This window comes from Penicillium antarcticum (assembly GCF_028974205.1).
Source record: "Penicillium antarcticum strain IBT 31339 chromosome Unknown utg000004l_segment0_segment0, whole genome shotgun sequence".
Classification (NCBI taxonomy): Eukaryota; Fungi; Ascomycota; class Eurotiomycetes; order Eurotiales; family Aspergillaceae; genus Penicillium; species Penicillium antarcticum.
Genome location: NW_026695302.1, coordinates 1,773,310 through 1,788,828, shown reverse-complemented (window position 1 = coordinate 1,788,828; position 15,519 = coordinate 1,773,310). Strand labels below are relative to the sequence as shown.

The 15,519-nt window shown below is 50.0% G+C and overlaps 8 protein-coding genes across 8 annotated transcripts; 3 read left to right on the top strand and 5 right to left on the bottom strand.

Annotated features, from left to right (window-relative positions):
* Positions 1-627: 627 nt before the first annotated feature.
* Positions 628-1,089, bottom strand: N7508_004655 (uncharacterized protein; the record flags this gene model as incomplete). The annotated part of the gene is given in 3 exon segments (XM_058462721.1): positions 628-786; positions 801-955; positions 1,011-1,089. 3 exon segments carry the CDS (start codon positions 1,087-1,089, stop codon positions 628-630), a joined length of 393 nt encoding a protein of 130 aa, XP_058321346.1.
* A 202-nt stretch (positions 1,090-1,291) lies between these two features.
* Positions 1,292-1,777, bottom strand: N7508_004654 (uncharacterized protein; the record flags this gene model as incomplete). Its single annotated transcript, XM_058462720.1, has 1 exon — positions 1,292-1,777. The coding sequence occupies one exon, from the start codon at positions 1,775-1,777 to the stop codon at positions 1,292-1,294; it is 486 nt and encodes a 161-aa protein (XP_058321345.1).
* Positions 1,778-3,217: 1,440 nt separating this feature from the next.
* pbs2 (mitogen-activated protein kinase kinase PBS2) lies at positions 3,218-5,111 on the top strand (the record flags this gene model as incomplete). Its single annotated transcript, XM_058462719.1, has 2 exons — positions 3,218-4,663; positions 4,716-5,111. The coding sequence occupies 2 exons, from the start codon at positions 3,218-3,220 to the stop codon at positions 5,109-5,111; spliced, it is 1,842 nt and encodes a 613-aa protein (XP_058321344.1).
* A 539-nt stretch (positions 5,112-5,650) lies between these two features.
* Positions 5,651-6,922, bottom strand: N7508_004652 (cobalamin-independent methionine synthase II family protein; the record flags this gene model as incomplete). The annotated part of the gene is made up of 2 exons (XM_058462718.1): positions 5,651-6,618; positions 6,667-6,922. 2 exons carry the CDS (start codon positions 6,920-6,922, stop codon positions 5,651-5,653), a joined length of 1,224 nt encoding a protein of 407 aa, XP_058321343.1.
* Positions 6,923-7,356: 434 nt separating this feature from the next.
* Positions 7,357-9,117, bottom strand: glr1 (glutathione-disulfide reductase GLR1; the record flags this gene model as incomplete). Its single annotated transcript, XM_058462717.1, has 3 exons — positions 7,357-7,790; positions 7,844-8,679; positions 8,744-9,117. The coding sequence occupies 3 exons, from the start codon at positions 9,115-9,117 to the stop codon at positions 7,357-7,359; spliced, it is 1,644 nt and encodes a 547-aa protein (XP_058321342.1).
* Positions 9,118-11,273: 2,156 nt separating this feature from the next.
* N7508_004650 (uncharacterized protein) lies at positions 11,274-11,688 on the top strand (the record flags this gene model as incomplete). Its single annotated transcript, XM_058462716.1, has 3 exons — positions 11,274-11,445; positions 11,500-11,564; positions 11,632-11,688. The coding sequence occupies 3 exons, from the start codon at positions 11,274-11,276 to the stop codon at positions 11,686-11,688; spliced, it is 294 nt and encodes a 97-aa protein (XP_058321341.1).
* Positions 11,689-12,021: 333 nt separating this feature from the next.
* On the bottom strand, positions 12,022-12,849 carry N7508_004649 (putative TIM barrel metal-dependent hydrolase; the record flags this gene model as incomplete). The annotated part of the gene is made up of 1 exon (XM_058462715.1): positions 12,022-12,849. One exon carries the CDS (start codon positions 12,847-12,849, stop codon positions 12,022-12,024), a length of 828 nt encoding a protein of 275 aa, XP_058321340.1.
* Positions 12,850-13,598: 749 nt separating this feature from the next.
* Positions 13,599-15,322, top strand: N7508_004648 (uncharacterized protein; the record flags this gene model as incomplete). Its single annotated transcript, XM_058462714.1, has 4 exons — positions 13,599-13,668; positions 13,715-14,137; positions 14,194-14,612; positions 14,666-15,322. 4 exons carry the CDS (start codon positions 13,599-13,601, stop codon positions 15,320-15,322), a joined length of 1,569 nt encoding a protein of 522 aa, XP_058321339.1.
* Positions 15,323-15,519: the final 197 nt, after the last annotated feature.

The window sequence follows — 15,519 nt, the reverse complement described above, 5'->3', positions numbered from 1 at the left end:
TCCAGTTCTTCGGAAAGCTTTTAAGTAGCAGACTAAAAGGGGTTGTTCGATGCCATGAGTTGAACGGGGTACAGCAAGAGTCGAAATCAGATTCCTCTCTGGGAACAGGTGCACAGTTTCTCGGCCCGTACCCGACGAGATATACATCCGTCCGCGCGGGAAATCCGACGCTCTCTCCGCCGAAGTTACACAATACATGAAGTAGTGCTCGTCACATATTTTGGAGCCTCATTATTTGGAGAGCGTCAGAATTGAGATCCTAGAAGACCAATGTTGGCTTTACAAGTAAGCTGTCGGAAGTGGGGTCTAGGAAAAGTACTTCTCCCAGCTATGAGGGGATTCAAAGAATGGTATGTTGTGGTTTTTGCGGCCCATAGATGTGCGCTTTGCACTGCACACATCGCTAGCTTTGCGTACAGATGTCAAGTTGTAGATAGTGCACAGAGCTTGCTCCAACCCTTGGACGAAACAGAGAGAACAGATAGAACAGAGAAAATGCAGAACAAAATGAAAACCAGACATGGAATCTCAAAAGATTCTCATGGTCAACCCTCAATAGCCGAAGTTGTTTCGGCAGCACTCAAAGCCTCCCCATAGGGCCGCTCATCCCCCGGACCCGGTCGGAGGCTATCGTAACCATAGTCCTTTGGCCAGCCTGATGTATGTGGTCACTTTGCCTTCGTCGTCGAGCCAGAGCCAGTCGGCGCGGAAATCTCCATAGATATCCACAAGATGGACACCATTAATGTCACCCATCCCTTTACCAGTGAACACTGTTCCCAAGTCCTGTCAGTAGCCACCGAATTCTCTGATCGAAGCATCTTTCCAGCCTCCATTCCTCCAGCACTGAACATCGCCTCTTCCCTTGACGAGACAGTAGTCAATTCGGCCATCACCACGATATCACCAAGTCGTACATTGGTTTGAGCCAGATCCCTGCCAGGTGCAGCTCTAACTAGACCGAGGGATTTGAATTGTAGGGGCTTCCACCCAGATTTATCGGTGCATACATGTCACCCTCCTTGCTGATGCAGATAAAGCATCCGGTTCATCACTGCTGAAATCACCCCAGTGTACACCTGATATCATTGTGAGAATGCAGCCCGAGAGTACAGTCAACCTAAATAGAGTGCTCACTTCGTGCAATACAACCGTCCTTGATATCAATCTCGACTGGAGCGCCAAATTTGCCGTTGTTGTTGTTCGCAAACATGAAAGTGCCGCCCCGAGTCCAGACAAGCTCATCCAAATCTTCCTCGCGGTGGGCACCACCCTGGTTGACAAGTGAAGCTTAGTGGATACCAGGATGAATATCATCCTCCTTGTCAGTTGTACCTATTTCCAACAGTTGTCCCATAGCCACTGAGTTATTTTTGTAGTCATTGTCGTCCCAGCCACTGCCACGCTGAGTCTTGACCTTCCCATAGAGGCTATTTCCCTTTCCGTACTCCTTCTTACGGGTCGTGCTGGCCCAGTCATTCCCCCCAATATTCTTGGGACTTTGTAACAAGTTTCTTGGCTCGGCTTCCTGGATTGCGGCCCACCACACCGAGGCCATCTTTTCGTATCCCTTCCCATTTTGATGGGTTCCATCGGGTAGGGGGTCCGTAGGTTTGATAAAGTCACTTATTTCAGTTAGAACAATTCGTCGGTTGTTCTTTTGGCGAGCAGCAACGATGTTGCAGTATTGTTCGTTGATTACAACGGAATTGACTTGCGCGCTCTCATTAACATTAGGCAGAAGCGTGGAAAGAATGACTGTCGTTCCAAATAGCATCGTACAAACGATTGAGCATCTCGTTCGTCCGGACTCCCGCGGTAGAGACCTCGAAGTCCTGCAGAGCATCATTCGTGCCAGCACTATCACAGAACCAATCAGCATGCCATAAGCCCAAGACATGTAAAAGGAGGCTTCACTTGATTAGAATGAGGCTTGGAGCTTTGGGGATACTCTCCCGCATATGTGGCCACCTACTCAACTGCCAACATCAAAGATCATAAGGGCTAATGATACTTGCAGGCCGGAATTAGAATGGACAATTCGGGTTTGGTGAGAGAGGAGAAGGTATAGGCCTTATCATCAAGTGTTCTGGAGCAGAAGTATGCTTTCAGACTGGTGTCTGGCTGGTCAAACGCCGAGGCACATGTGTTCCAGTTGGCACTGGCCCAGCAAACAACTTGAATCCCATGTCAGTATTTGTAGATAAGGAAGGCAGGCTAGTAGGCAGCTTGAGAGTAAGATCTGTCGACCTGCATTTGGCCAATTTGACACGCTGACGGTGGTTAAGTATGGTCCCGCGTGTTATTTCCTGGCTGTAGACCGTGTTCAGAAGAGCCGAGTCAATTTGAAGCCGCTTTGAATCCATATGTCAGTGCTTGGATAGTATCAACTTATCAACTTGAGACAAGACAGCCAGATAGCTCGAATAGACCACCGTACACTTCATACGTGTCTAGATACTAAACAGCGCGCAATATAGATTTTCCAATGGCTGGAAGTTCAACGGTAATCAGAGTTCAAAATTGATTCAAACAAGCTGAAGCTTGAGTTCCCTGGGATGGGCTGCCAGTATGCTATTCCTTTTCGTGAATATCAAAGGTTTGGGTTTGAGAAAGAGTTGCATTTGCTCTGGGGAAGTGAGTGAACCCAATTCGTGTATCCAATTTCGGAGGCGTTTTGTGCCGGCTAAATCCCACGAGAGCCAGACAATCACAGTTCTGCCGGAGGATAAATGGGTGCAGCAGCATTTGTAATGCAAATCAGCAGAACAATGTGTGAGATATGCTCTTCCTGGATTAACATGTGGGCTAAGGGGTGAAGTATGACGACGAGAATACAGGATTTATAGCAGACCACGTCTTCACTGCCCTACATCAATTGGAGCTGAAATCTCAGCCAGGCATCAATATAACAAGTATATGTATGAGTTCATAGCAAAAACCTGCTTTGGACCGAGTTCCGTGATTGGCTGGCGTGGCACCCCGTAAAGAATAAACAGTGTACACTGTAGAAAGAAAATAAAGAAATCAAAGCTCAAGTCCAACGAGTATAGTTACTGGGTCAATTTAAGCGAAGTCAAGTCTTGAGTGTTGAAGTGAAGTCGGAAAAGTGAAGTTCCCCACGTTATCGGTGACTTCATGCCCCTCCTTTTCTGACGTTTCCTCTTCTCTTCACACACACTCCCTTCAACTCTGCCTCTCTGCTTCTCTCGGCAATATGGCTGATGCACGGGATTTCGCTGAGGGAGCTGAGGGAGCTGTCGCGCCTGACACTCAGGCGTCGCCTTCCTCTCCCCAGGCCGCCGCCTCCGAGACCCCGAACCCCCAACAGACTGCGCCAGGCTTATCAGCTTCCTCGACACACCTGGGTCAGATCAACGCTGCACGGCGGGGAGCTGGCTCCTCGCCACATCCCCAGTCATCGATGAGCGGGAAAGCGACCGGTGGATTGAATCAGGATATCATGGCCAAGATGAAAGCCTTCTCATTGTCCCGGCAAGGTGCTCCATTGCCGCATACCGCGTCAACGGGGACAGTTCCTACGGCCCAGACGGGCACAGGCGGTGCCCTGGCCGGTCGTCTTCCCCCGAACTCACGGCCCACCCCTCAGAACTGGAGCTCGTCGCCATCGGTTCCCGCATCTTCTCCGGGCCCCGCGTCTCCCCGACCTGGCGGACTGGCGGCAAAGCGCATGAAGCCCGGTCTCAAATTGTCAGATGTTACTGGTCCGCCAACTCCGGCTGCGGGAACTGAACAAAAGCCAACCGAGTCAACCGGGGAATCGGCCTTCACCAAGTACGCCGAGTTTATCGACACGAAAGCGGGAACACTGAACTTCAAAAACAAGGCTGTCTTACATGGAGGTGGTGTTGAGTTCTCATCGGGCCACAGCTTCAACATTTCTTTGGACGAGGTCGATCGCTTGGAAGAGCTAGGTAAGGGCAACTATGGCACAGTATACAAGGTCCGACACAGTCGGCCACATCTACGAAAACCAGGGCTTGGTTTGAGTGGCATTGTCAGTCGGCCAAAGGATCAGGACGACACACATTCGGAAGCTGGATCGACTCAGTATTCCGGTGTGATCATGGCAATGAAAGAGATTCGCTTGGAACTGGATGAAGCCAAGTTTGCACAAATCATCATGGAGTTGGACATTCTACACCGTTGCCTCTCTCCCTTTATCATTGACTTCTACGGGGCCTTCTTCCAAGAAGGTGCGGTATACATGTGTGTCGAGTTTATGGATGGGGGCTCGATCGACAAGCTCTACGAGGGTGGTGTTCCGGAGAACATCTTGCGCAAGGTCACCCTCTCCACGATCATGGGATTGAAGTCGCTGAAAGACGACCATAATATCATCCACCGCGACGTGAAACCGACCAACATCTTGGTCAACAGCAAAGGTCAGATCAAAATCTGCGATTTCGGTGTCAGCGGAAACCTGGTCTCCAGTATTGCAAAGACCAACATTGGATGCCAGAGCTACATGGCTCCCGAACGAATTGCAGGAGGCGGTATGCAACAGTCCGGGGCGCCCAGTGCTGGAACATACAGTGTGCAGAGCGACATTTGGAGTTTGGGATTGTCAATCATTGAATGCGCCATGGGCCGATATCCTTACCCACCAGAGACATTTAACAACATTTTCAGTCAGTTACACGTGAGTACCCTGCCTATAACATTACTGCTCGTCTTTCTAATCTGCCCTAAAGGCTATTGTCCACGGTGATCCCCCAACTTTGCCTACCGCAGGTTTCTCTGAAGAAGCCCACGCGTTCGTCCGGGCCTGTCTCGACAAGAACCCCAAGAGCCGACCATCCTACAACATGCTGCTTCGCCACCCTTGGCTCGCACCTCTTATGCAGCCACCCACCGAGTCTGCGGACGAACAGGACCTGTCCGACACACCGGACTCCGGCTCCGGTGAAAATGGTTCATCTTCTATGACAGAGGACAAGGAAGTTGCTGAGTGGGTGAACAAACAAATCAAGCTCCGAGAAGAGGGCTTGCTCCGTGTCACCGAGAAGCCAGCACTGCATGCCGTTGCGCTGGACCAGGTCGGCACAGGCTCCGAGAATGACCCCAACACGATCCCCCAGACGGACTAAACTTGTCCATGGCCGATTTCCAATCTTGCATTTCCTTCCTGCTTTCTCTGAGGGGCACAACCTACGGCGCAGGCGCCGTCTCCACGACTTGAATGTCTCTTCTCCCGACAAGTCTGGTCACTGGCATCTGTAAGAACGTGACCACACTGTCGCAACCGGCCATGTATGTGTAATTTTCTCCTCGGTGCTCGACCTACATCTGAGCACAATGATTTTGAAATGGACTGGGTTTTGACACCTCTGCTCTTGTACTATGGATGCAAGGGACAAACATTTTTAGCACCTACACGTTGCACGATATCTCTGAATACAAGCATTTGAACTGTGATTTTTCTGCCATGCTTGGCCCGGCTGTACGATAGTCGTTCCATCTTTCACAATCGGGGCAACTTGGTCTGGAATCATGCATCAAAGTATTTCATTGGAATCGTAGGCTTCTCATGTACATATCGCCAAAAGTCATGTTGAATTCGTAAGGTCCACTACGCCACACCCTGGTTATCATCGCGGTTGAGAAATGAAATAAACCTCTTTATAGCTCACGCCTGGCCCCAGACCTCATCGGCAATCTGCCTAACGAGGCTCAGCTTGTTCTTCTGATGCTCAACGAGGAGAGGGTATCCGCTCTCGTGTGTACTGAAGCCACACTGTGGACTAATACAGACTCTGTTTAGGGCCTCCTCGCGCGTCTCCCCAGAGCCCGAAGCGACAAAGTCCGCCGCCTTGTAGATGCGTTCCTTCATAGCCTCCTTGTCCTCGAGTTCCCGCCGCTTGGTGCTAATAGCACCAATCACCACGTTCTTGTTCTTGGGCAAATACTTGAGTGGCTCGAAGCCACCAGCCCGTTCGGTGTCGTACTCAAGGTAGAATGTGTTGACGTTCAGGTTCTCGAACAATTTCTTCGCGATGATATCATACGATCCCTCGGAGAAGTGCCGGCCGCCAATGAAGTTTCCACGGCAAAGATGTATACCAGTGTGCATGTCAGTGGGAAGACCAGCAAGAGAATCATTGTAGAGCTTAATGTACGCATCAAGCAGGTCCTCCACGGAGCCAGTGTTGTCCTGGTCTTCTTCCCATCCCTTGCGGAACGCGTTGGAGCAGAAGTACGCCATGCCGGGGTCATCGAACTGAACATTGCGCAGACCAGCCTTGTACAAAGATGCTAACTCAGCCTGATACACCTTTGCCACGTCGGCAAAGTACTCGGCATCGTTGGCATATGCTTCGAGTGTGTAGGCACGGCCCTGCTTGTAGCGCATGTGAAACCAGGCAGGCGTGATCATTGTCAGCTTGATGTTGGCCCACTCGCTCTCAGGCAGGGACTGCTGCACCAGCTTGAGCTCGTGCAGGTTGGATTGAGAAGAGGCGGTGCTGTGAGAGAGCTTCTTGCCGGCGATGACGGAGTCACCTGGCATCACTTTGCGGTCCTGCTCGATCAGACTCACAACATCAGGGTGGTAAAGTCTGAACATCGAGGCTTCAGCGTCTTGCAGACGAATTGTTCCTGCTAGGGTTAGCATAGTAACTAATAATCAAAACGAAAGTAGCTTACCTTCAAACTCGTCCCACATCAATCCCCAGAACCGCGTACGGTTGAACTCGCCAGAGGTGACAGCCTTGAAGCCCAGGTCCTGCTGCATCTTGACGACATTGCGAATAGCTTCCTGCTCAACGGCAAGCAGGCCAGCAGCTTCCTCAGAAATACCGGTGGTGGCGATTTTCTCACGGACTTCGAGCAAGTTATCAGGACGCAGCAGCGAGCCCATATGCTCAGCGCGGAAAGGTGGAGCACTGTGAGGGTTGGTCATTGTTGCAAGTAGTAATTGAAACAATTGAAACAATTGAAACACAAGTCAACAATTGACTTGAACAATTGAACAGGTTTCAGACCCCAAAGCATGTGGAGAGTCTCCATGGTCTCCATGGTCTCCATGTGGAGATGTGGGATGTGGTGCAGTTGGAGAAGATGGAGAGAGATGCGGATGCTGACTAGGCATTTTCACTCACTTGGGCTTCAGGCTTCAGGCTTCAGGCTTCATGCATATTTACAATGTACAGTATACAGCATCAAAGTCTTATTCCCATGCATTACTAGACATGTTTGGTACTTGCATATGCATGAGCCCCACATGATACCACTACATTGGTAGACGCCTACTCTTCGCAGTACATGTAAGCTCATATATATCACTGGTCTTATAAACTCTTCTACATTATTTGCATATACTCTATCTCAACAGAATTACCGCATCGTCACAAGCTCCTCGGCGCTGGTAGGGTGGATGGCAACACAGCTGTCGAAGTCCTGCTTGGTGGCGCCCATCTTGACAGCGACACCGAAGCCTTGAAGCATCTCACCGACACCGAGACCCAGGATGTGGAGGCCAACAACTTTTTCCTGGGGTCCAGCGCAGATGATCTTCATCTCAGTTGGGTTCTTGGCCTTCTCCTCGGCGGGCATGACATCGTAGAACATGGCCGTAAACTTGGTGTGGTAGATCTTGATCTTATCATCGCCGTAGCGCTCGCGGGCCTCGGGCTCAGTGAGACCGACACAACCGACCTCGGGGTGGGAGAAGACGACTGTGGGGATGTTCTCGTATGAGAGCTTGGATGACTTGAGCTCCGGGGGACCGAAAAGACGGCTGCCAAGTTGACGACCAGCGGCAATCGCAACTATATAAGGTGAGTGTGCGGATTTGAGGAGGATAAAGACACTTGTTACATACCTGGGGTCAGCTCGGCTTGACCTGTCACGTCACCAAGAGCGTAGACACCTTCGACAGAGGTGTTCTGGTACTCGTCAACCACAACGTGACCGCCGGCGTTCAGCTTCACGCCGGGGATGTTGAGGTTCAGGTCCTCGATCTCAGGGGCACGACCAACGGCCCAGAGCAGCTCGTTCACCTCAATCTCAGAGCCGTCGTGGCCAATGAGCTTGATCAACTTATCTTTGCCCTTGCCGTCACGGATGAGTTGCACTTCCTTGAAACCCGAGTGGTTACGGTGGAGCTTGACGCCGGAAGCCTCGTACCGATCGGTCATGGTCTTCTGGATCATGGGGTCGAACTTGCGGAGGAAGTTATCTCCGCGAATGAACATGTGGGTCTCGACGTTGATAGCGTTCAGGACGCCAGCAAGCTCGACAGCAATATAGCCAGCACCCACAACGGCAATCTTGGGGGGAAGATCCTCCATCTCAAAGAATCCGTCGCTGGTGATACCGTGCTCAGCACCGGGTACGGAGGGGATGTTGGGTCGGCCACCGGTGGCCAAGAGGATGTGCGGCGCAGTATAACGGGCACTGCCGGAGCCATCGGCAAGTTTGACCTCAATAGTCTGGGGCTCAACGAAGCCAGCGCGACCCTGAACGAGATCAATTCCTTCCCGATTCCAGTTGCGCTCGTAGGCGCCGTTCAGGCGCTTGATGACAGCGTCACGGGTGTTCTTGAAGTGGGTATAGTCCATAGCGATGTTATCAGGGATGTCATAGCCATAGCTCTTGCCAATGTGCAGCATCTCGTTGATGGTCGCGAAGTTCCAGGTCATTTTCTTGGGCACGCAGCTATACATGAGAGAAAAGATGTCAATTCACCGCATCGAACTAGCGTCTTGTCTGTGGAACTCACCCAACGTTGACACAGGTACCTCCGGACCGTCCGCTTTCCACAATCAAGGTCTTCTTGCCATACCAACCGGCGGCACGGCGAGCGCTTCCACTACCACCGCTACCACCGCCCAGGACGATGTAGTCATACTGCTGTGTTTCCACGGGGGCCATGGTGGATGATTGCTGACTGTCTCGAGTAGTAGATGAGGAAAAGTGTCGAGAAATGGTAGAAAGGCGGGACTGAGGGGCAATTAAGTCCGCGGAGGGAAGACGGGGAGAGTTGATGGACGCCAGAGTTCGGTTTACAGTCAAAGGAAGAAAATTCCCAGAAAGTTTCAGGGATGGAGAGACTCGAAAGTTGATCCGAGAATATCGAAGGGAGCGGGAGAGCATGGGGAGAGAGGGAAGAGGCTATGTACAAAATGAGGGGACAGACAAATCCGATAGAGTGACGATGTCGATTTCTCAGCGTAATCACGTGATAGATCTAGATCGAGAAATGAATGGTACATTTTGGTGTTGGGCCGGTATTAGGTCTCAGTGTTGGGCCTTTTGCAAGCCACCCAGCTATTGACAGTGAAATTTGGGATTTCTTACCTTCTACAGGTCACCTAACACTAGTATGGTATTGCGAATTGCACCCAGCACCGTTGTCTACCTCGGTTCGGTTATTTTGCTCAGTATTTCTGCAAATTCGATACTAAATTCAGTACTGCAGTAGTATATGTAGATGAACTGTTGTATTATGTTGAAAGATAGGAAATCCAAAAAGAGTGGCAAGTGACCAGCACGGCACCGTTGGAAGCATAGGAGGCAATCAAGCTTGCAGCTCAAGTTCCAGATAATTTGAACGAATCAATCATTGGAGCAACAAGAGCTCAAAATGGCAAAACAAAGATCAAACAAAGGGGATTGTCCTGCCCTGTGGATTTGAATGACTTGGGGTATATATGTGATAGGAAACATGAAACCATGAGTGGCAATGTGTGAGAGCAGCATAGGAGTCGAGGTTAAGAAATGGCATCGGTAGAAAATCACTATGCCAGAGTATACTCTCACTGTGAGGAGTGTATGCTGAGTTGTGACTTGGTGTCTCGACTAGTCTTTCAAATCATGATATGGGTAGCAGAGCAAAGAGGGATGAATGGCTGCTAGTGCAGGCACCACCGGAGTGTCTGGAGTGCAGGTATATCTGATCGGTGGTGAAGCACAAGAGGAAATGGCATTTGCACACTCTCCTGCGCTGCAGTTCCAGGTCGTGGTTTGCGACAGGAGGATTATTCGATGGGGAAGGACAGGGACCGAAAGGGGGTTGGGCTCGCAAATGCTGCTGAAATGGACCGTATGTTGAGAAAGAGTTGAATGTAACCTGAACCACAGGTTTCAGAGCCCAGTGGGCTCTTTATCTGTGTCCGGGGTAGATCAACATTCTAATGGGAGTAGGCGATGACGGCAAAGGAAATCAGGCAGAAGCACAGAGGAATATAGACAGAGCGTTCCATTTCAGCGTGGGAGTGATTCATTCTCGAGTGGGTTGTGTACAGTGTACAGTGTACAAAGTGTAGAATGTAGAGTGTAGAGTGCAGTGCAGTGCAGTGTCCAGAGGGAGGGGAGTGTGGGGAGAGGCGGTATGTTCGGCAGTATTGGATGATGTAAGCGCGTTGGGGCCTCAACAAAAACCTCAGTTCAACCTCTGCGTAAAGAGCGTGGATATTTATTTAAGACTTGTATTTGCGAGGGCTCAACTGCACGAGAATATGGTAGGGTCAGTCACGTCTGAGAAACTAGTGAACTGCAGAAGCCACAATATGCATTCCTATATACATCGTGCATAAGCACACTCCCGATCATTCTGTATCTTCTAATCTACAGCAGGCTTTATAAGCGTCCATAGTACATTTTTCATGTAGCTCTTACGCTCTAGTTTGGCTTTTCTTTTTCACGTCATTTTTGCCCATTTTCGAGTGCCTTCAGTTGATAATTTAGATCATCGAAGGGTGGGGATGTGAAAGGACTTATGGTCCCTGTTGTATAGTTCATCAGTGGCTTTTCTATGATAATGTACTGTTAAGCAAAGCCTTTTCTGGGCAATCCCTATCGCCCTTTTATATACGCTTGGTGATCTAGGAACACATTATGAGTACTAGCCGCTTCTACAGCAACGATCGACATGACTCCTACCCCTAGCTGCCTAGACTTACCATCCTGCTTCCGAGGGGGTCCCTGTGTAGGGTCAATAACACTCACCCCAAACACTCCACATTCACAATGAATGAAGAATGCAAGGGGATACCATCCACGCTTTGAATCCCCAACCAAATCAAGTATGATCAGCCAGCATACCTGAGGAAAACTGGATCCAGCCTTGCCAACCAATGGTGCAAGGCCCCTAGCTGCTCGGGTCTGCTAAATAACCCTGTCCTTTGATTATCAGCCAAATTTTTGTCTTAGAACAACACCCCAGGGTAAACGTGAACTGATCTTCCAGACGCGTTGCAATTTCTTTAACTCCAGGCCACTTTTCAATCACCTACTATATCATCGCCACAATGCGTGTCTCTGCTCTCTTCTTCGCTGCTGTCTTGTCTCTGGCTTCAGCCAAAAAGATCAACATGCACTGCAATTTTGCAGAGGACCACACTGGCATGGTTCAGGAGCCCTACTGCTGCCGTGATATGGCACCGGCACGAGGAAATTCTAAGGCCAACGAGGCAATGGACTGTGTGTATTTAAACGGTCTAAAGAAACGTTCATCTACTAATGCATATCTTCCAGGTGATAACCTCAAGCAGCCCCAATTGTGTGAAGATCAGTCGCGTCCGGCCTGCTGCTACTCTATTGTAAGTCATTGTTTAATTTGCGGATGTGCTGTTTGTTCTAACCTGTATTCTTTTACTTTTTTTCTAGGGCCCAAAGAAGATTTGCACTTCGCACGTTGTCTTCATGGATGCAGAGGATGTTTAAAGGCCTTGGACTCGAACCGCTAGATAGTGGATTTGAAATGGTGGGATGAGACCTTGCTTGTCCCCGGCTGTTAGATGTCGGTTTTTGCTGTGTAATAGACATCGGAGAATGTACATTATACTTTGTTTCTTGGATTCCACTCCTTGGATTGAATGATCTGTATACCAAGTCCACTAAGGGGATAATATTTTCATAGTTCGTTGAAGAGCTGCAACTAAGTTGACAGCATAGTCATTATGCATGAAAGTAAATAAAAAGCAATGCTAAATAATACACCAACGCCTGTTTGAAATGCTTAACGTGCTGTGTACAGTCACCAAACGCACAATGCTCTCAATCAGATGTTACCCCCAGCATCTCCTCGGTATTCTTGCGAAATAGCCTGTCCGCTAAGCCTGGTGTGGCTGCACAAAGGTTCAAGCAACATTCGGTGAATGGGTTGATATCAACCCCAGAAAAACGAGTGTGTGGCCAATCCGTGCCATAGACGACCCGGTCCGGTGCGGCGGAGAGAAATTCGCGTGCCATGCTCTGGAGATCGCGCATGTCGTGATCTTGACTGAGCCGATAAGGAGCGGACACCTTCACATATGTCTTCCCACCGCGTAAGAGCGAGATCAACGATGAGAATCCTTCAAGGGCGTAGGGGTTGAATGAGGAAGTATCTTGACCCCATGATGAAAGCTCCGGGCTGCCAAAATGGTCGATACAAATGCGCACGCCTAGATGAGGTAGAATCGATTCGACCATCGAGAGCATCTTGAGGGGAAGATATATTTCGATAATCCAATTATGTGCTCGGGCAATTTCAGCATGTTCGACCAAAGTTTTTTCCAGCTCAGTCCTATTCATAACTTTCCCTACAGACTTGAGGTTGACTCTCAATCCACGTACCCCCAGAGAATGCCACAGTTCCACCGTCTCGGGTTGGACGGTGGTAGGATCAACAACCACAACGCCTCGGCCGCGAGATGGACCTGTTTTCTGCAGCGCATCTATTAGACATGAGTTGTCCGTTCCGTAAATTGAAGGCTGCACAAAAACAACATTTTTGATGCCTAGTGCAGACTCAAATGCCAAAGCTTCGGTCAGCGAATGCGGATTTGGCTTGTATACTGCGGTTGGGGAGACGGGGAAACGGTCTGGTTCCACGACATGCATATGGCTGTCCCAAGACCTAGGAGGGAGTCGTGGTTTTGGAGATACACTCGCCGCTGTATGATTCCAACGTCGTTGCTCTACAAGAGTGGAGAGCGCAAGCGAAATTGATGCAGTCCCTTGAAATATATGTGTTGGCTGAGCAGTTGTCAACATTTTGCATAGATCCGAAACTGACAGACAAAGACTCTTTTAAAAATGGAAGAAACACAAGAGTTAGAAGAAGCCCAGAGGTTATACTCACAGAATTTCTTGTCCAGCAAGGAGTCGCCCTAAGGCACTTCAAAGATACCATGCCAGTTTCAGCGGTCAACGTCCGAAGCATGTACAATGCCAGCAGAGTTTTTTCTTTCTTTTTTTCAATGCAACTGGACACCTCGGCTGTGCCACAGCAACCCCCAAGGGATTTTCTCCACTGATCAGCTCGCACTTGTGACAAGGGTGAAAGGCTCGGAAGTCGTCCGGGGGCTATAAATTAATATAGATTGGCGAGCAAGCGGAGCCAAGTGGATATAGGAAGGTCCTCGCATGGTAGCCAGTCGAGGTAAATGTATCTAACAAGAGGAATATAGGTAGAAATAAGTAGTTGTATACAATATAAAAGTAGCGAAATAATGAAGAGTTAAGTGCTCGACCACCTTTGGAAATACCAAAAGCTCGGACGTTGACCGAAGCTCGTTCTGTTTGGCCGGGATGCCGAGCACCCATTTTTCTCTCTTCCACTTTTTGCCGACCCCGGATTCTCCTCCACTATGCGATGGGAGTTCAATCCCTATTATACGCTAGTCATTGTGGTCATCGCTTGTGGCGGCATTCCCAAGGGTAAGTCCAAATGGCGGGGTGCCTGGACGCGGGCTTACTTTTCCAGGCTATGATGAGGGTGGCTACAGTGGCAGCGTCACTCTGCCTTCTTTTAGGGCCGATTTTAATCTCATCCCATCCGACTGGGCCGACGATGCTGCGGGGCTAGCCAACCGGAAAGCGAACATCACCTCCTTTAATGTGCTGGGTGCTGCGCTCGGGGCTCTAGTAGTCCTCTATCTGAATGACCGACTAGGGCGCCTAGTAGCGTGGCGTTTTGCATGCATCGTCTGGGCTTCCGGCACACTGGTACAAATCTTCTCATCTGGTTTCTATGGGCTTCTCTTGTTTAGCCGCATCTGGGGCGGCTTGGGCGCCGGTGGTCTTACGGTGACTTCCCCGTTGTATCTGAGTGAGATTGCACCCACCAAGACACGAGGCCGGGTGGTTGGGCTCTATATGATCCTGCTCCTAGCCTCTCTGGCCATAGGTGAGTTTGGGCCCTGATATACTTTACATGTCGATACTAACTGGTCTCTTGTTCAGGGTTCTTCATCAATTACGGCGCCAGTGTTCACATGTCAGTCACTCGAGCCCAATACCGCCTCGTTCAGGCTATTGCTCTCATCCCCGTCGGTATCGCATTCGGCCTATCCTACCTTTGTCCTGAAAGTCCTCGATACCTCGCTTCGAAACAGCTTCACCGGGTTGGATTGGAGGCGTTGGCGCGTCTGCGTGGGAAGGATACCAATGATCCAAGCATCATTGAGGAGTTTGAGACCATTGATGCACAGGTGCGCGAGCAGGCCTCGGACCTAGCATCTGTCTCTCATTGGGCCATATTCAAGGAGACACAAAAGAACCCCAATTACCGGCAGCGGTTCTGGCTGCTTCTGACAATGCAGACCATCGCCCAGTGGACTGGTGGAAATGGCATCACGTATTATGTGACCAGCATATTCGGCGTAAGTCGCTGTTTGATCCGACACCGAGATTATCGACGCTGACAATATACTAGTACGCTGGGCTCACTGGGACTGCTGAATCCCTCATATCCTCCGGTGCATATGGTATTACTAAACTGATTTTCACTGTGGCCTTCTCATGGGGGCTGATCGATCTCATCGGTCGAAGACGCTGCGCACTCGCTGGACTAACCCTTCAACTAGCTGCACACGTCTACACGGGCATATACATGGGCCTCCGCCCCGATTCAGCAAATAACCAAAACGCCTCAAACGCAGCGATTGCCTCGGTCTTCGTCTACGCCGTCGGCTGGTCAATTGGTCTATGTACTATACCTTACCTCTATGGCACAGAGATCTTCCCCACGCGCATCCGCAATGTCAGCTATGCCATGAGTATGGCGCTGCACTGGTCTTTCCAGTTTGCCGTCGTTCGCGTCACCGGCGAAATGTTTGTGTCGCTCCATGTATGGGGAGCGTATCTCTTCTGGGCACTCATCTGCTTTCTTGGCATTGTCATTCTTGGCATCTGGATGCCCGAGACCAAAGGCGTTCCAATTGAGCGCATGGGTGACTTGTTCGACGGGCCTTGGTATTTACGCTGGCGGGCAAGGCCACAAGAATGCGTTGTTGCTTCGTCGACTTCCACCGCTACAAAGACTGTTGCCCTAAAGGACAGTCGCCTCAAGTCGCACGACTCGGCCTTTTGATTGCTTCTTTGGCTCTCATCATTTCTCGGCATTATAAACCATTCGATACCCCTTCTTTATTTAGCCCACACTGAGCGATACCGTTGCTTTTATATATCTCTTTGAACTCTTTTGTGCATGATACACCGCAACGTTAGACATGTATATATTTGGGAATCGTAAACATCAAACTAAGCCCATAAAGGGACTTTGGACAA